Below are 19,436 nucleotides of genomic sequence, written 5' to 3' on the forward strand. Positions count from 1 at the left end.
GCAGGGTACTGCACTTAGGCACTAGGAAGCAGCAGCATACCTATTGGTGGGGAACTTCCTTCTCAAAAGCACAGAGGCAGAAAGGGATATTGAAGTCATTATTAATTCTAAAATGAACATGGGCTGCCAATGTGAGGACGTGGTCAGCAAGGCTAACGGTACCTTGTCAAGCATCCACAGATGCATCACAAGCAGGTCCGAGGAGGTGATCCTTCCCTCCATGCGACCCAGGTCAGGCCGCAGTTGGAGTACTGCATCCAGTTCTGGGCGCCGCACTTTATGAGAGATGTGGCCAGCATCAAGAGGGTCCAGAGGAGGGCCACTCGCATTATCCGGGGACAGCAGGGCAGACCCTACGAGGAGAGGTTATGGGACCTGAACCTGTTCAGCCTTCACAAGAGAAGGCTGAGAGGGGACCTAGTGGCTGTCTACAAACTTAACAAGGGAGACCAGCAGGGAATGGGAGCAACCCTGTTCACCCATGCACCTCCCGGAGTAACAAGGAATAACAGCCATAAGTTGTTTGAGAGTAGATTCAGGCTGTACATTAGAAGACACTATTTCACTGTCAGGGTGGCCAGGATCTGGAACCAACTTCCAAGGGAAGTGGTGCTGGCTCTTACCCTGGGGGGTTTTAAGAGGAGGCTTGACAATTACCTAGCTGGGGTCATATAAGCCCAGTATTCTCTCCTGCCAAGGGTGGGGGTTTGGACTTGATGATCTACTTAGGTCTCTTCCAACCCTACATCTATGAATCTACGAATCTATGAATAAGGTTCTTAATTGACTACAGAATATTTGGAAACATAGAGCACTTCTAGGTGAGGCTAGTGTAACCCAGAAGATTTCCAGCATAAAACTCTCCTGTTGCTCTAATTGCTTAAAAACTGGTTTGCAGAAAATCAAAACAGCAAATGCTTTCACCTCTAGTCCTGATTGACCTTCAATCTCAGTTTGTGTGGTCAACATCTAGAGTTGGAAAAGCCCGGCATGAAGGTTAGTGGAGTTTCTGCACCACCATCAGTGCCATGCTGCTGCCCCAAGGGAGGGAGGAGGCTTGTGGGTGAATAAGAGCTTGGCCTGTTACACAAATTGCCAATTGCTTAAATTACAAGCGAGACTTTATTAAGGGGGATAAGGCAAGGTATCATGTTTATTGATTACATGAGTCAGACATAGAGGTTTGGGCACACCATTCATACAAACACACACAAATCATTATACATATTATTACACACAGGCATATACATACTCAAAACAACCATTTTATCCACACATGCACCAGATATAGTTACTAGCAATAGTTGCTCAATATTAGCCCAGGATAGCCAACCCGGGCTTATTGAGTAGATGATGATGATTTGAAGATAGCAGATTTGAAGATAACAGCTGGAGCGGGGTGAACAGATGTATCTGTGCTCCTATGAAACATCAGGAGAGAAAGAGACTCACCCAACTTGGCATTTTTTAAGTGTTATTTTATAGGGATGGGCATTCTTTGTTTCAGTGCTTTGGGGTTTTTTTATACCCAGCTTCTGTTTTTGCGGTTGGGTTTTTTTTTGTCTTCAGCTTATCTTAGCCTTGGAGTGTTCTTGTTGCCCCTCTGGCAGGATTCCTTCTCATTATCCTCATTGTGCCCTAGGTTTAAAAGGGATTTTTCAGCCATTTATTAATTAGTTTACTGAGTGGTAGCTTACATTTGGCTTTGGGGTTTTTCCATACTCAGCTTCTGTTTTTGCAGTTGTTCTTCTTTTGTCTTCAGCTTATCTTAGCCTTGGAGTGTTCTTGTTGCCCCTCTGGCAGGATGGGTGCATTCCTTTTCCTTGTTATCTTCATTGTGCCCTAGGCCTAAAAGGGATTCTTCAGCTATTTAGTTATTAATTAGTTTCTGAGTGGTAACTTACATTTGGTGCCTTGTTGCTTACATAAACAGTTAGATCTGAAGCCAGAGTGCCCCGTTTCCCCACATGTTGGATCCATTCCACAGCTCTTCCCCAACATCACTCAATGGCACAGTCTGAGCTCAGATCTAACCCCCCATACCCAGAGCCAGAACCAGGGCCGGATTCTGTCCCCAGTGAATGAGGCCGGTGGGAAGGTGAAGATCGGGACCTCTGTGTCAGCATCAAGAAATGACACCCACCCCCCTGCAAAGTCCAGACAGACCCGCAGCCTCCTGGGCGCCCGGCGCAGGGACAGTGGGGTGGGAGCAGTGGCCGTGAGCGCCTGGAATTGATCCCCACAGCGCTGCACTGCCCAGATCCCCACCTCGGGGCTAAATCTGATCCCTCCCTTCCTCCTTGCAGACTCCCTGGTGACCCCCACGGCCCAGGCCCCCTGCCCCACCTCCACCTCCCAGCAGTGTCTCCCGGAGGTGAATCCCTCATGGCCCAGCACACATGAGTACAAATCAAATCTCTCAGGATTGGCGGGCAGAGGCTGCTGTGTGTCTGCCCATCTCACACTTCTTCCATCCGCAGACAGGACGAGCCTGGGATTAGCTGTGTCTGGATCCAGAGTCACCGTCACTGGCAGAGAGAATTGCAGTATCAGGACAGGGCTCAGTCTGGGGCAGGCGGGCTGTTCCTCTCCCTCCCCAGCAGACCCATCCTGCCTGGGACTGTCCTGGGCCCCTGGAGCTGCCTCTGCCCTGGGCCCTGGAGGCTGAGCACAGATGGCCCCGCAGCTCCTCAGCCTGGCACGAGGGAAAGGGAGGAGCCAACCCACAGGTGAGGACAGGAAAATCCCAGCCCAGCGCTCCAGGTCCCAGTGCAGAGGGTTTTGGTGCTGGGCTGGGAGAGGGTTTGACTCTTGCGTGAGGGGCGGCTATGGGTTCTGCAGGATCATCCTGTTAATGCTGGGACCAGCTCCCCAGCACTTACCCTTTATGAATGATCCCTGTAGTCCCCCTTTGCCCTTCTCCAGGTTGGATGGCAGCATCTCTGCAGGGGAAAGGGGCACAGACATTATACCTCCGGTGTCTGGTTCATGCTTAAAGCTGGGACCTGCCTTGGTCCTGAGCCCCTGAGACTGAGCAGAGATACCAGGGTAGCTCCTCCCTCTGCTGCTGGGACTGTGGCTGCAGAAGCTGCCTCCACATCTCCCTGCTCCCCCGCAGCACAGCCCCCCCCCCCAGGACAGGGCGGGAGGGAGCTGCAGGTGCAGGCAGAGGAGTAGGGGGAGACATGTAACAGCCATGGACCCGGGGGAGCTCCGTGCACATCCCATCCTGCCCACTTGGGCCCTGGGGAGGAGGGGGTGGAGGGGGAGCCCATGGGAAGGTGATAAGCTTCACAACTCTCTTGTTCACTGGCGGAGGGGACAGGCAAGGGCTGGCGCTGGCTGGGGAAGTCCAGGGGTCCAGACAGAGTTGTCCTCTGCTCCAGCAGTCCCTGTGGGGGTGCAGGATACCAGAGGTGCAGCTTTACTCAGGACACCCCTTGCCTGACTGCTCTGCGCCCTCCCTGCTCCTCTCCTGGCCCTTGGGAACCCGCTCCCCTGCACTGCTGGGGTCAAGTCAGCAGGCTCCAAACCTAACAGCCTGCCACATGTTTAATTTTGACTCTTAAGTTTGGTGGCCTGACATGAGGCACTGGGGGCTCGCTCTGTGTGGGGCAGGGCCCCATAGCTCCCATCACCCCTGGCTTCTCATTCTCTATGACCCCAGAGGAATCCCATGAGCCCCCTTCTCAATACCTTGGAACTTCAAAGTCTCCTGTAGAGCTAGCGTTTGTCCAGACAAGATGCTGAGTCTTGTTTCCAGCTCTGGGCAAAACCCCTCTGGCAGCTGGAACAGCTCCTTCCTGCACCTGGGAAAAACTAGTCCATGTTATTTGATTTTCATTTTACAGCTCAGCTTCATGGTAAAAACATTGGGTGGATGGAGGGACCTGGAGACTGACTCTGTTCATGTGCCTCAGCCACAGGGGCAGGGGCAGCACAGACAGTGGCCATCACAGGCGACGTGTAGGAGGGGCATGGGAGGGCATGTGCCCCACCTGACAGGGCCAGCGGTGCCTGCAGGAGGTCACTGGCTGTGGCCTCACAGCCAACACCACTGGCAGCACCTGCGAATGCCCCACCAGACTCAGGAGGCACCAGTTGCCCATGGTGGCTGTGGCAGCGCCCCCAGCAGGAACTGATAAGTTTTCTTCAGCTCCAAAACGTCCAGGACATCTCCTGGGATCAGAAAGGAGCTGAGACTTCATGGGTAGTTGGCTCAAGCTCTGGTGGCCAGGACTATTCCCCAGGGACAAGATGGGGAAGGTCCAGATTACACTTTACAGACTTCAGGCCACCAGCGCCCAAAGCCGTCACTTCCCTGAGGAGAAATGGGGGATGTTCATGCTTCCCACCTCTGGGGCAGTCCCAGTGCTTGCTGTGCTGTGGTACCCTGCAGAGATGTGTCCATTGCATTGTCTCCCAAGACCCTTCCCTCTATGCGGAGTCAGGTGGAGCCACGTACCTGCTCAGTGTGCTCCTGATGTCCTAAAGTGAGAGAAAAAGATGCAAGAGTGAGCTCAGTGCAACACGTCACACTTGGGACCCCCTGCCCAAGGGGGCATACTTGTCCTCAGACTCTTAAGTACCGCACACAGAAGGATGTGGGGAAAGTTCAGCCCCTTTATATGCCACAATTTAGTGACCCCCAAGAGGTGTAATAGGACAACCATGCACCTTGGGCAGTGGCCATGCACAGGACAGCAGGAGCTGGGGCTGATATTCTGCATCTCCCATCACTGCCACCACGTGCCTGTCAGGGGCCGTTGCCCTACTTGCTCCTCCTCAGTTATGCACCTGGTCCTGGCAAACCCAAGATTAACCCTTTCCCTCCCCTGCACTTGGATAAGAGGCATTTCATGTGCCTCACCTGCAGGAGGTCACTGGCGGCCTGCTGGCACTTCCCCTCCAGCTCCCTGATCAGGCTGTTGCGACGGGAAATCTCCTCGGAGAGTTGGGTGACAGTCTCCCCCTGGCTCTTCTCAATCCTGCTCTCCAGCTCTCCCAGCTCGGCCAGCGCGAGTTGCTCTTGTTCCTCCAGAAACCGGCGCAGTCGCTCAAACGCAGCCACAATCTTCTGCCTCTCGGCTGCTGCCTTTTGCTGCCATGAACAGAGAGAAACCACGTCAGGGAGGGCAGCTGCTTTGGGGAGAGGCAGGGAATGGTTTGTAAGGCCCTGTGGTCCTGACTGTCCACATGGCTGGGACCCCCGACATCCCACCATCTGGAACAGAGCTGGGGGTAGCTCAGGTCTGCGGCCCTGCCTGGGATCTCTTCACTCTTCATTTTGCAAAAGTTTTTTCTGTTTCCCTGAGAGCCAGGACCTGATGGAGAGGAGAAGTCCATGGTTCTCAGCAAGGAAAACTTTCCTCTCATCATCAGTGATCCTGGTTGTCTCTGTTTAAAATTCTAAAATTCTCTGATATAAACCCAAAATCCATGTTTTACAACAATTAAAGTGAAGCACCACTATATATATAGGTATCAGCAGAAAACACATTTTTATTGATATATTTACAATTTTAAAGCAATTTGGAAGACTACCACTGCTGTAATCACTATAATAAAACCATTTCTAAATACCTCTATATTTGGGGATTTAATTGATTTTTTTACTGATAGAAAATCAGAGATCCCCCCTCCCACTTCACTGATCAGGATGCAGGTTCAGCCTCAGCTGTCCCTCCCACTGGTCAAGCCTCAGCTGTGCCTCCCCTGGTGCTGAGTATCCCTGATATGCTGATGCTCCTCACTCATAAGCCACAGACATCCCCCAGCCCTGATGGTACCCCTCAGTCCTGATCTGCAGCCTATGGAGGGTGGAGCTGGGCAGTGAGACTCATCCGCAGCCCCCTGGCCCTGCTGATGCCACTCACTCCCAGACCTGTATCCCACCTCCCCCACTGGTGCCCCTCACTCCACAGCTCCCTGTTCCTAGTGGTGCATAAAAGGGGGTATGTTTTGGGGCATATACTCCCACCAATATTTATGCACCCATGGCAGCGCACTGGGCTGCAGGCTGGCCAGACCAGCATGGGCAGGATCTGCCTCCATGACCCATCAGGCAGGACCCGGCACAGGAAGGCAGAGTGGATTGGTGAGACTCAGTGCCCCCGCCAATGCACCTGTGTTGCCAGCAGCACGAGGAATAACAGAGCTGTGGTAGGCTGCACTGCCCTCACCTCCTCCCACTGTGAGCTGCTTGCATGCTGGGCTGTGGCTTTACTCTGGAGGGGAGGTGGTGTTGGGGGCAGTACATGTGGCCTGAAGGGAGCAGCAGTGGTGGCCAGGCCACGGTGGCAGGGTAGAGCTGTGGCCAGGTGTGCGAGCGATTGTGGCAGGAGGACATGAGGACAGCGTGGTTGCTCCCCAGGCCTGTTACTCCTTTGCGTGTGGCTGGTGCTGGGGCAGGGGTAGCAGCAGCAATGATTCTCACTGCCCTGCTCCTCCCTCCAATGCTGGGTCCTGCCTCCTGGGCTGTGGAGGTGGCTTCTGCCCATGCCGATCTGGCCAGCTGCAGTCCCGTGCAACACTGTGGGCACAGAAATCTGGAAGGGCAGGTGTGCTCATGTGCCCCTGCAGTGCATCACTTCTGGTGCCAGATCCCTCCCCAGGAGTATGTGCAACAGTAGGGAGCCCCTAGGTCCTTGGCATGCTAGCCCCTACACCATCCCACCAAGCTGCCCATACTTCCATCCCCAGGGCCCTGCAGTCTTCTGTTACTGCCCTTGCCCCAGGTCCCATATACCCCCCCAGCTGGGCAGTGCCCCCAGCCCCAGCAGTGAGCCCTGCCCCACTCCCTCCCTCAGTCTGGGGGCTCGGCGAGAACTGCTGCTGCCACCTCAATTTTCCCCCCAACACTCTTCTCATATCGCCTATGCCCCCCCATAGACTTACCTGCAGGGAGCTGGGGCAGCTGCTCTCCACCATGCTGCCTGGCTGCCAAGTGCATGTGCGCCCATATGTGCATGCACGTAGTGCCCCCTGCCCCGATTGTCCTCCTCCCAATCCCCCCAGCCTCAAGCAGGCTGCAACTCTGCCAGCCTACAAGGGGAAACCTGCCATTTCCCATGTTTTTCTCCTTTAAAGGAGAAAATCCACATTTTCCCACTGCAAATGAAAAACCCAGATCCCTGCTCATCCCTGATGAGTGGATTTGCAAGACCTGCCTGTGTGCACCTGCCACAACACCTTGCAACACCGGTCACAAAATGCCACGGTCACTGTCCCACCAGACATGCAGAGCAAGACACAGCCCTTCCTTCCTCCCCCACATCAGCCTGACCCCAGCAGCACCCACCTGGTATTCCTGGTGTTTCTGGCTTTCACTCCCTCGCAGTGCTTCAAGCCTCTCCCTCTCTCCCCTTAGCAGCTGCAGCCAAGTCTGAATTTGTTCCTGAGGGAAGGAAAATACTTTGGGTCAGTTTTCCTTGGAGGGGAGAAGCTGAAGTCTCTTCCCTGCACCATAACCAAGAGGCCTGCTCGAGGGTGCACTGGGAGCATGACACCAGGAAGGTCCATGTGCTCAGGCTGGACCGGCAGCTCCCAGTACAGCGCACCCTTGCCTGGAGGCAGCATTAAATAGTGTGCGCTGAACACAGCTGGAGCAGCAAGCAGCCAGCTTTCAGCTGGATTGTGGAGCCAGCTCCTGCCCAGCAGGAAGAGCACATAGAAAAATGGAGCCGTCCTAGGGAGGTGCCACAAGGCAACACTGCAAGCAGTGGGAAGTGCAGACTGTCAGGGACATGCACTGAACAGAAAATAACACGGCCTTGAATCAAGCATGGTCAACAGGTCAGAGTACCAGCCAGTCTTAGGCAGCTGGGCCGGACAAGACACAGATCTGGTCTCTGGGCACTGAAATGAAGAAACTCAGAAGTGAGGCACCAGTCCTGAAGTATCACACCCTAGCGGTACAGCTACGGCTACAGCTACAGCGAGATGCCTCAGAAAGAGCAGCATTAATCCAGAACCAAATCAGCACGGCATTTTGTAGCCAGGCCTGGACAGAGACAGGGAAGGAGGTGCTCAGATACAAAAGGAGGTCCTGGCTGTGCTCCCTGGGCTGGGGCGGTGCCACCACGTCCCCTCTGGACCCAACATTAGCCCTGAAGCCCCCGGCACCAATGCAATGCGCATTACTGAGACTTGTGCAACACGCCAGGAGCATCGGCTGGGGGAAGCGGCTGCTCGTGGCAGATCCCGTGAGCAGTGAGTGCCCTCCAGAGCATGACACATGGTCTCTCTACAAAGGGAAACAGAGTCTGTCCACACACTACAATCCCCACCATCCCCAAGCAGTGTCCAGGCAGCTCCAAGGGAGGTTTGTAACAACTGAAGGGAAACCAGTGCCGGACACCCCTTGGTTTCAAGGCACAGCCCTTCACACACAAGTGTGGGTCATCGCTGCCACAGTGGCATTGGAGGAAGTTCAGCTGCTCTGCGTGTCCAGAGCCAGGGGAGTGGCTTTCCTGCTCCATCTGGTTTCAAAAGAAGGATTTGATGACAAGGGCAGTTTGGTCCTTCTCACCTCCTTCCAGTAGGGTTGTTTGCACAGAGGCTACAACAAAACAGCCTCCGTGTGCAGCGATGCAGTTGTGCAGTGGCCATGGGGGAGAAAGACCCAGTGCCAAAAAGGAAGTATAAGTCCCAGCTAGCTGCACAGCCGGACCGGGCCCGCGTGCCCGTACCTTGCACTGCTGCGCAGCCTCCTGGATGGGAGCCGCGGGGTGAGCTCGGTGCGCCCGGGACTCCCGGCAGATCACGCACATCAGGGTCTGGTCTGTCTCGCAGAAGAGCTTCAGAGCCTCCCCGTGCTGCTCGCACACCATCCTCCCCCCGACTCCCTCCGCAGACCCCACACTTAGGCCCTTGACCACTTCTACTACATTCGCTAGCTGCCTGTTTGGGCCCAGGAGCCTCTGGGCAAAGGTCTGTCTGCACTGGGGGCAGGTGACGTCCGTCTCGGCCCCCTCCCAGCACTGGGCGATGCAGGCTCGGAAGAAGTTGTGCCCGCAGCCCACGATCATCACCGGGTCCCTGAACAACTCCAGGCAGACGGAGCAGGTCACCTCATCTCGGAGGCTTTGTAGAGATCTCTCAGCCGCCATGGCTGTGAACAGGGAAGTCAAGGGGCTAGTTTCACTTCGCTGAGCTCAGGGCTGAGCTCACCCTGGGGCATTTCCTTTCTGGGAAATCACTAGATTGTTGCTTACCTGGCAGGAGCCAGGGGGTAAAGATCCAGCCCTTGGATTGCGGGGTAATCTGGTAACCCTTTGTGGAGCAGCAGCTCGGCACAACTCCAATGAAAAGAACAGAGACCTTCTAGATCATCAGGCTCATCCCCCCTATATCGGGCAGGAAAGACCACTGGAGCCAGATGACCCCACCAAGATGGGTGTCAAGACACTTTTTGAAAATTGTCAGGGTCGGTGACTCAGAGCTGTCAGGATTGTTATTTGGGACTGGGAAGTGCTGAAAAACTCCTATTCACTTGAACATGTTTAGTTTTCCCATGGGGGCATGGGGTGAAGGCATGTTGGGAGTACTTATATGGGAATAATGAAAGTGGGAGGAGGGAGGCCCAACTGTCCTGGTGATCATTCAAAAAGCATCAGAGATCTTGTTTGATCATCTGATTGATCTGTTCTGTTTGTCCGTCTGTCTGTGGGTGACGGGCAGGTGTGGCAAGAAGTTTGATTTCTATCCTTTTAAGAGCTCTTTCTGGAAGTGGGAGATGAATCGAGGGCCACAGTCCCAGCATTCCCTTCATTCACCCAAGTAGTTATTTTATTAAAGAAGTTGAAGTTCCTTTGACATTATTTGCTTCTCATAAACCCATGCTGGTCACATGCAGGCATCGGTAAGAGGAAAGGCTGATCATAGATGGCCTTCTTTAGGATGTCCTCCAGTAACTTGCCAGGTACTGTTGGAAGGCTAACCAGTCTGTTCTTCCCTGGGGCTTCCTGCTTGCCCCTTTTAAAAAGGGGCACTACACTGGTGGAGAGCAGCTCCCACAGCCCCCTGCAGGTCAGTCTATGGGGGGGCATTGGTGATGCGGAGGAGGAGATGGGGGGGAGGGGGATTGAGGCGGCATCACCAGTTCTCACAGAGCCCCCACAATGAGGGAGGGAGGGAGGCAGGGTTGGCAGCTGGGGCTGGGGACACTGCCCAGCTGGGGTGGTGCACGGGGCCTGGGGCTATGGCAAGAATGCGAGACTGCGGGGCACAGCTGGGGAGGGGATGGAGCTACAGGTGGCTCAGCTGGATGGGGCAGGGGCTGGCACAGGAGCTGGCTCCACACTGTTGCACGTACTCCGAAGAAAGGGGCTAAGGTGAAGCAGAGGTTGGGTCTGTGGCACGTGCCCCGCCTCTCCATGGCAGCACGCGTGGCACTCATGAAGGCGCTGTTGCACTCAGTACTTCTGTACACCGCATTGGTCTTCCCCCTCTTCTCCAAGTGTGTCACCCACAGAACGCAGAGAGCGGTGTGCATTTTCTTCTGGGGATCCAGAATGGAGAAGGTGGCAAGAAAAGCCCTATAAAAAAAGAAATGGGCTGGGGTGGGGGATGCCAGACATCCACCTGTTCCTACAGGCAGGGTACATGAGCCAGATCTGCAAGCTGGCTACTGGGCCAGCAACCAAAACAGCCTGTCTTGTTAATTATTTAACAGGTCACCTCCTGAGACCGTGGGAGTGTACGCTCCAGCCAGAGGGAGACCATGCACCATGGAGCAGCCCTGAATCTACAAGGGAAGAACGAGGTCCAGAGCAAGGATGGGCTAGAGAAGGAAAGCCCAGAAACCATGTCCAACCACAGCAAGATACACAAGGCAGTCAGAGACGGACGGGCGATCGACCATGGAGCTGCTCCCTGACGATGACTGCCAGGCCGTCTGGGATCAGATCTCCACAAGGACCTACATAAAGACCACAGAGACCTGACCTGGCTCATAGCTCACTGTGCGCTCCCAGTGAAGGTGCGAGGGCACAGAGCGAGGCGAGACACTAGACCCAGCTGCCGCACGGAAAGATGCGGAGGTGAGAACAAGGCCATCAACCACTCCTGTGGCTCTGCCCCTATGCCATGGGAGTCTGGGAAAAGGTAAGCCGGCTCCTGGAGGAAGTAACAGGACTCAGGCTGATGACAAGGGAGGTGGCGCTTTATGGACACCTGACTAAACATCAGGGGTCCCAGACAACCCACTTTGAGCAGTCTGTGTCCTGCATCAGGGGTGCCCTGTGGCAATGCAGGAACCTCCTGATGTACAGACAGACTGAGCTCAAGGAAACAGACTGTGTTAAAATGTTTCTGAGCAAACTCCAGTCTTACCACTGGAAAGCAGAGGGAGAGGATGGAGAAAACACAGCCAACTCCACCTGGAAAAGGAAAATGGGGTACAGGCTGTTCAAAGACCCCCAGGGAGGGGAAGTGGGAAAGGAAAAGGGAGAGGACAGCGACGCAACTGGACCTGGAGACAGTGAGAAGGACAACAGCAGGATTAGCAGCAGTGGAAATGCAACGACAAGGACTGGGAATGAACTGAGGTTGTGAACCCCAACCGGGGCTTGGAGAAATGAACTGTGCTTGGGTTAGGGAAGGGCAGTGGGTGGGTGCACGGGGGTACAGCAGAGCGGGTGCATTTAATGTAATGGGTACGCAAGTTTCTTAATGCGGTTTGAGGTGCGAGATGAAAAGTTTATGACAGAGGATGTATATATCTAACTTTATATATATATAAAGTATATATACATATACTTATATACAACATACATGCATACATACACATATATATACATACAAACACACACACATATATTTATATATATTTGTTTGTTTGTTTGTTTGTTTGTTTGTTTGTTTGGCCCAAAAAATTATTCACCCACAGCAGGCACAGGACTGCAGCCTGGCCAGAGTGGCACAGGCAGGAGCCACCTCCGTAGCCCTGTAAGCGGGACGCAGTGCAGGAAGGCAGAGTGTGGCCGTAAGAGTCCTTACCGCTGCCACTGCACCAGCTGCATTGCCAACAGCTCAGGAATAAGACACTGGAGGAAGGGCCATGCTGTCCTCATCCCTCTCCCCAACAACTCACAGGCCAGGCCATGACTCTACCCCACTGCCATGGCCCAGGCATCCCTGCTGCTCCATTCATGCCACCCACACAGCCCCCACTCTGCCTCCCACCAGGACAGAGCCGCCTGTCATGCAAGCACCTCACAGCAGGAGGTGAAAGCAGCGTGGCCTGCCCCCACTCTTACTCCTTGTGCTGCTGGGGCACAGGGGCACCAAGTCTCACCACCCGGCTCTGCCCTCCCATCTCATCTCAGATTCGAGTAAATATGGTGCAACTTGATTCCCTGTCTTGTTTGTTGAGGACTTGCCCACAGTGTGAGGACAATTTCCATGGTTTTATTCAATATTTGTTAGTGTGGAATAAATATATCTGCCAGGAAATTGGTGTGTGCTGGTGTGTTCTGGGTGGACTGGCGACGTGTTTGGGGTGCATGTCGGTGCACATGCACCCACTGCAAAAAGCATCACCTATGCTGCCAGCCACTGGCGGCACGCAACTTTCATGGCTCTGCTTTCCCTCATTTCTAGGGGCTGTGCAGGGTTGGTGCAGTCTATCTTCTGGGCTGACCTGCCTCCTGCCCCAGTGGCATGTGCAGTTTTGGGGGTCTCCTCCCTGTCCCAGATGCAGAGACCCAGCTTTAGGGGCTTGGACTTTCCTAGCCAGGGAGGAGCTGTAGGGGACGGTTTGGAGGCTCCTGGTCCTGGGCATGACCTAAAACTGCACCCTGCTAGGAGTGGGTGTCCTGGTGGGGCTCTCAGTGGCATGGAAGCCCCTAGGAAATGCCAGACCAGTTACCACCCCAGTGGAAGGTGGTTCAGGGTGCCTTGATAACCCCAGCTCCCGCAACCAGGTAGGCTATACCTAGTAGGGCCAAGAAGGTGGACCCATGAGAGAGAGTGGGGCTAGAGGCTCAGAGGCCTGACGTAGAGTACCCTTGACTGGTCAATGCTGGGGCCCGGACCAAAAGGGCCAAGGGCCCACCACAAGGGATGCCCAGAGCTGAGGGCCTGGGGTCCCAACTGGCTTGGGAGGCAAGGCCAGGGCCTGTGTGGCTAAGGGTCCTGCGGGGACCATGCCCAAGAGGGGAAATAGTTTCAGGGAGTAAGGCAGCCCAGAATGAGGACAGGGTAGGCTGCCTGAATGGAAGGATCTTAGAGGGGTCCTGATTGGAGGATTCTGGGGCCCAGTGTGAGGCCAGTGAGGTTAACATCTGTGGATGCCATCTGTGAGGCTTGGGCTGTGGTGTAGGGGAGGAACGGAGCTGCAGATAGCGCCCCCTGGCATCAGGGCAAGAGCTGGGCAGCCTCCTGCCTAATTTAACAACTTAATAAGAACATCAAGGCATGGCAGACGAGAAGGTGGGAAGTTGGCCCAGAAGCAGGGGGGCGGGCCATTAGTAAACTGGCCCTGAGAAGGCCCCCTGTTACAGACACCTAAGTCATGTTAAGGGCCTGGATCCTAGCGTTTGATCCCAGACATGGCCTCACCTCTCCCCCAGTGAAGGGTCAGTGCAGTCAGTGTGGCCTCTTGTGCAACCCTGTGGAAGGGTCCTCCGTAGGCCATCATTCCCACAGCCCAGTTAGTGACAGCAAGACAGGCAGGCTCTGGCCAGCTGCAATGATGGGATAGCGCTGAACATTGTTATATTGGGGTTTAGTTTGCTGCAGGATGCATTTGTGGCTGCAGGAGAAGGTCTGCAATCCCCTGTGGCTGGCAGCCCTGGACAGGAGGGAGCTCAGTTCTGGCACCTGCCAGGGACCAGTGAGAAGAGCAGCCCAGAGCTGGTGTGTGCCTGCCCAGCTGCCCCTGAGTTCTTCACTGTGTCTGTGGGGCCAGGGAAAGCCTTCAGGGCAGGACATTGGTGTTTCATTGAGGGAAGAGTTTGGGGTGTTTCAGCTCCAGTGCAGTCAAGTTTCATTTGGGGGATGATTCAACCTTGTCCTCCCTCGTGGGAGACAAAAGCAGAAGGGACCTGCAGCAAATGTGGCAAAGGTGGGCTCCCCTGAGTCCCAGCACGGCCCAGATCAGCTTGTAAGGGAGTCTGGACATGGTGAGGGGGAAAGAGAAGGCAGGGTCAAGCTTGCCAGGTGTGTTCTCTGGGGCCCTGTGTGACACTTCCCCTCTCTGATGGCTGAACCTGGGAGCTGTAGCTGTGAGGTGTGAGGAAAGCTGACAGCTTGGGCTGGCACAGCAGGGCAGCTGCCTTGATGAGAGATCCTAGCCAGGAAAGACCAAGCTCCTGATGCTGGGTAACTGCATCTGGGACAGGGAGGAGACCCCCCCCCGACCCCCCCCAAAACAGCACATGTCACATGGGCGGGGGGCAGGTCAGCCCAGGACATGGACTGCACCAACCCTGCACAGCCCCCCAGGAGTGAGGTACAGCCGAGAGGAGCAGTGTGCTGGTGAAGGGCCTCCAGCCTCTCACAGATGTGAGAAGAGGACAGGGCTGTGGCTATTGCCAAGACATCCTGGTGCTAGTTGTATCCCCACCTCTTGCTGGTTTATCACAGGCTGAGATTGTGATGCCAACAGGGGACCTGAGCCCATCATAAGACCCCCTTCATGGGCCTGCAGCCCTGTGTGCAGGAGTGTTTGGGCCTAAATGTTGCAAAGAGAAGTTATTTCCATCCAGTCAGGGAGGATGGGGATAATGCCATATGGCCTGTGTTTCCACCCAGACATGAATGCTGTGTGCCCCCAGAGGCTGGCGGGGGTGGGGGGGGGGCCCCAGCCAGCTCCCACAGGCATCGGCAGTGCTGTCGGTGACAGGGGTGTGGCAGTGAGTTCCCGCAGGTGAATATGGTGCTGTTGGTGGTGGGGGTGAGGAGGGTGGCGAGTGATGCCCAATGGTCAGCAACCACCCGCAGATGCCGCTGGCAGCATCGGCAGTGGTCAGCGGCAATTGAGGACCACCCACAGATGCCACCAGCAGATAGGTTTATTCCACACTCACGAATATTGAATAAGTCCAAGGAAATTGTCCTTGCACTGTGGGCAAGTCCCCAACAAACAACACAGGGAATCAAGTTGCACCATATTTATTTGAATCTGAGATGAGGTGGGAGGGCAGAGCCGGGTGGTGAGACTCAGTGCCCCCGTGCCCCAGCCGCTCAAGGAGTAAGAGTGGGGGCAGGCCATGCTGCTTTCACCTCCTCCTGCTGTGAGGTGCTTGCATGACCTGCGGCTCTATCCTGGGGGGAGGCAGAGTGGGGGCCGTGTGGGGTGCCTGAGGGGAGTGGCAGTGATGCCTGGGCCATGGCACTACGGTAGAGCTGGGAATGGCTGGGGAGCGAGGAGGTGAGGACAGCATTGCCCTTCCCCTGGTCTGTTTATTCCTTGAGCTGCTGGCAGTGCAGCTGGTGCAGTGGCAATGGTAAGGACTCTTATGGCCACACTCCACTCTCCTGCTCTGGGTCCCGCTTGCAGGGCTGTGGAGGTGGCTCCTGCCAGAGCTGGTCCAGCCAGGCTGCAGTCCTGTGCCTGCTGTGGGTGCAGACGTTTTTTTGCAGCTCAAACTGCATTAGGAAACCCTTGTGCCCATTACAATAAATGCACTCGATCTCCTAAACCCCCATGCACCCACCTGCTGCCCTTCCCTAACCCAAGCACAGTTCCTTTGTCCAAGCCCCAGTTGGGGTTGACAATCTCAGTTTATTCCCAGTCCTTGTCGCTGCATTGCCACTGCTGCTGATCCTGCTGTTGCCCTTCTTGCTGTCTCCAGGTCCAGTTGCGTCACTGTCCTCTCCCTTTTCCTTTCCCACTTACCCTCCCCAGGGTCTTTGAACAGTCTGTGCCCCATGTCCCTTTTCCAGATGGAGCTGGCTGCATTTTCTCCATCCTCTGCCATCACTTTCCAGTGGTAAGACTGGAGTTTGCTCAGAAACATTTTAACAAAGTCTGTTTCCTTGAGCTCGGTGTGTCTGTACATCAGGAGGTTCCTGCATTGCCACAGGGCGCTCCTGACGCAGGACACAGACTGCTCAAAGCAGGTTGTCTGAGACCCCTGATGTTTAGTCCACTGTCCGTACAGCGCTGCCTCCCTTGTCATCAGCCTGAGTCCTGTTACTTTTTCCAGGAGACGGCTTACCTTTTCCCAGACTCCCGTGGCATAGGGGCAGAGCCACAGGAGTGGTCAATGGCCTCGTTCTCACCTCTGCAGCTTTCTGTGCGGCAGCTGGGTCTAGTGTCTCGCCTTGCTCTGTGCCCCCGCGCCTTCACTGGGAGCGCACAGTGAGCTATGAGCCAGGTCAGGTCTCTGTGGTCTTTATATGGGTCTTTGTGGAGATCTGATCCCAGACGGCCTGGCAGTCATCGTCAGGGAGCAGCTCCATGGTCAATTGCCCGTCCCCGTCTCTGACTGCCTTGTGTATCTTGCTGTGGTTGGACATGGTCTCTGGGCTTTCCATCTCTAGCCCATCCTTGCTCCAGACCTCATTCAGCCCCTGCAGATCCAGGGCTGCTTCATGGTGCATGGTCTCCCTCTGGCTGGAACGTACACTCCCACAGTCTCAGGAGATGACCTGCAAAATACTTGACAAGACAGGCTGTTTTGGTTGCTAGCCCAGTAGCCAGCTTGCAGATCTGGCTCATGTACCCTGCCTGTAGGAACAGGTGGATGTCTGGCATCCCCTGCTCCTGGCCCTTTTCTTTTTGTGTAGGGTTTTTCTTGCCACCTTCTCCATTCTGGATCCCCAGAAGAAAATGCACACCGCTCTCTGCGTTCTGTGGGTGACACACTTGGAGAAGAGGGGGAAGACCAATGCGGTGTACAGAAGTACTGATTGCAACAGCACCTTCATGAGTGCCACGTGTCCCGCCATGGAGAGGCGGGGCGCGTGCCACAGACCCAACCTCTGCTTCACCTTAGCCCCTTCCTCGGGAGTACGTGCAACAGTGTGGAGCCAGCTCCCCTGCCAGCTCCTATCCCCATCCGGCCAAGCCAATTGTGGCTCCAGTTCCCTCCCCAGCTGGGCCCCGTAGTCTCACATTCTTGCCATGGCCCCAGGTCCCGTGCACCACCCCAGCTGGGCAGTGTCCCCAGCCCCAGCTGCCAACCCTGCCTCCATCCTTCCCTCATTGTAGGGGCTCCGTGAGAACTGGTGCTGCTGCCTCAATCTCCCTCCCATCTCCCCCCTCTGCATCACCAGTGTCCCCACATAGACTGACCTGCAGGGAGCTGTGAGAGCTGTCTCCACCAGTGTAGTGCCCCTCTTTAAAAGGGGCAAGCAGGAGGACCCAGGGAAGAACAGACTGATTAGCCTTCCCTCAATACCTGGGGGACATCCTAGAGAAGGCCACCTGTGATCAGACTTTCCCCTTCCCAATGCTTACATGTGACCAGCATGGGTTTATGAGGAACAAATGATGTCAAGGGAACTTCAACGTCTTTGACAAAATAATGACTTGGGTGGGTGGAGGGAATGCTGGGACTGCGTCCCTCAACTCATCTCCCACTTCCAGAAAGAGCTCTTAAAAGAATAGAAATCAAACCTCTTGCCACATCTGCCCATCACCCACAGGCAGATGGACAAACAGAACAGATCAATCGGATACTCAAACACGATCTCTGATGCTCTTTGAACGATCACCAGAACAGTTGGGTCTCCCTCTTCCCACTTTTAGTATCCCCATATAATAATTGCCAACATGACTTCACTAAATAGTCTCCTTTTAATTTTGAACTATGGTTTCCACCCCCATGCTCATCTCTTGTCCTCCCAGTCCTATAACATACCGGCTACAGCTGATCTGGTGCATGAACAACTCTTGCCCCCAGAGACTGGGGGTGCACACCGACTGCCTGAAGGTGGCAGGGGTGAGCGGGCAATGTCAGCAATGTCGCACAGCAATGTCGGTGGCAGGGTGCAGCGCCAATCTCAGTGGGTGCACGTGCACCTGCATGCACCCTCACTAATGATCTGGTGAATCGCATCCACCAGGCCCAACAAGACCTAAAGGAACATGTGGTATCTGCCAAGGAGACTTACAAGACATTTGCAGATAAGAAGCACCGGCTTTCTCAGTGGGAGAAAAGGTTGGCTACTCACCTGTTGTCTGTGTGTCTGCCTACCAGACTGGAGTACAGCTGCTTGGGCCCTTTCCCAATCACTGCAAAGATCAACCCAGTCACCTATAGATTAAGGCTCTGTAGGACCATGAAAATGCACCTGGCCTCTAACGCCTCCCTGATGAAGTCTTCTAAGGAGAACCCCTGTCCAGGTTGAGCACCCAACCGTGCATCTCCCGTGCAGGTCCAAGGGCAAGAGGATGTCTTGGTTCACCAGATTCTGGCTCCAGGATGATTAGGGGGAAATCGCACTCTCTAGTGGACTAGGAGGGCTATGGCTCAGAGAAAAGCTTCTTGTACCAGCAATGTCCATGTGCCAGACTTCATAAAAGATATTCATCGCTCTCCCCCTAATAAACGAGGCCTGGAGCATCTGTAACCCATCCATGAGGGGTTGGGGGTAGTATAAGACTCGTGTGCTGCAGCGTGGGTCAGCTCTGTAAGGCTCAGGCAGGCTCCTACCCTGCAGCCCTTGGTAAGTGAATTGACCCAGAGCCTGGGGGAGAGGATACCTGCTGGTGGTAGCACCACACAGACATGAATGATTGAGCTCTGCTCAGTAGAATTTGGAACTGATTTGGTGCAAAATGCTTCCTTTTTTTGCTCTTAATTTTATAAGATAACTCCAAAAGTGCTGCCTAGCAGTGTGTTTATAAGGTCCCTGTGCTAAAACTTGCAGCAGTTTCAAAAGCATAAAGTACATCAGTCATGGACAAACTAAGTCCTATATGCCAGCTACTGCAGGCATGCTTATATCAAAATCAGTATTTTCAGATTTTCTCTGCATGTCCATGTGTTCAGGGAGAGTAGGGTCTGATAGTAAGGAGGGGGAGAATGGGCTGCAGGGGGAGAATGGTGGGGGTGGGCAGAGGGCAGTGGGGCTACCTGACCTCCTCTCCACCCCCCCCACCCCCCCAATTTATTTTCCCAGCTGTGGCAGTGCATGGGAGGCAAATTGAAGGCAAACCAGCACTATTACATTCTATACCTGGAAAACTATACAACAAATATTATTTGTTTTCCATATATCCAATTCAATTATTGAGGATTCATTTTATATTCAGGATCATCTTGTATTTGAGTAAATATGGCAGTAGCCAGTCTAGTGTCTGAGGGGGCCAAGGACAAGGGAAGTCCAGCTGCAATTTGGTCGAGGGAAAGCAGAAAACACTGGAGGCTGCTAAGCCCAAGTCAAGCCAGGCAGGCAGCATGTTACAGTAGAGAAGCAGAAACCTGAGGCCTGCCCACATAGCGGGCAGAGGCTGGGTTCAGCCGTCTGGCAGGGGCGAC

General features: G+C 54.6%; 1 protein-coding gene across 1 annotated transcript; it reads right to left on the minus strand.

Moving 5' to 3' along the window:
- Positions 1-1,999: 1,999 nt before the first annotated feature.
- LOC102379143 (zinc finger protein RFP-like) lies at positions 2,000-9,110 on the minus strand. Its single transcript, XM_025217036.1, has 7 exons — positions 8,691-9,110; positions 7,301-7,396; positions 4,871-5,101; positions 4,466-4,488; positions 3,697-3,809; positions 2,883-2,942; positions 2,000-2,528 (listed from the first exon to the last, which is right to left on the minus strand). Exons 1-7 carry the CDS (start codon positions 9,108-9,110, stop codon positions 2,005-2,007), a joined length of 1,467 nt encoding a protein of 488 aa, XP_025072821.1. The 3' UTR covers positions 2,000-2,004.
- Between the last annotated feature and the right edge of the window lie 10,326 nt (positions 9,111-19,436).

Source organism: Alligator sinensis, unplaced genomic scaffold, assembly GCF_000455745.1.
Source record: "Alligator sinensis unplaced genomic scaffold, ASM45574v1 scaffold1208_1, whole genome shotgun sequence".
NCBI lineage: Eukaryota > Metazoa > Chordata > Crocodylia > Alligatoridae > Alligator > Alligator sinensis.

Coding starts and splice junctions, on each gene's coding strand:
- LOC102379143 (XM_025217036.1), bottom strand. CDS start 9,110: ATGGCGGCTGAGAGATCTCTACAAAGCCTCCGAGATGAGGTGACCTGC. Junction 7,397..8,690: donor AGGCTGCGCAGCAGTGCAAG/GTACGGGCACGC, acceptor TCCTTCCCTCAG/GAACAAATTCAGACTTGGCT. Junction 2,529..2,882: donor ACAGGGATCATTCATAAAGG/GTAAGTGCTGGG, acceptor TCTCTCTGCCAG/TGACGGTGACTCTGGATCCA.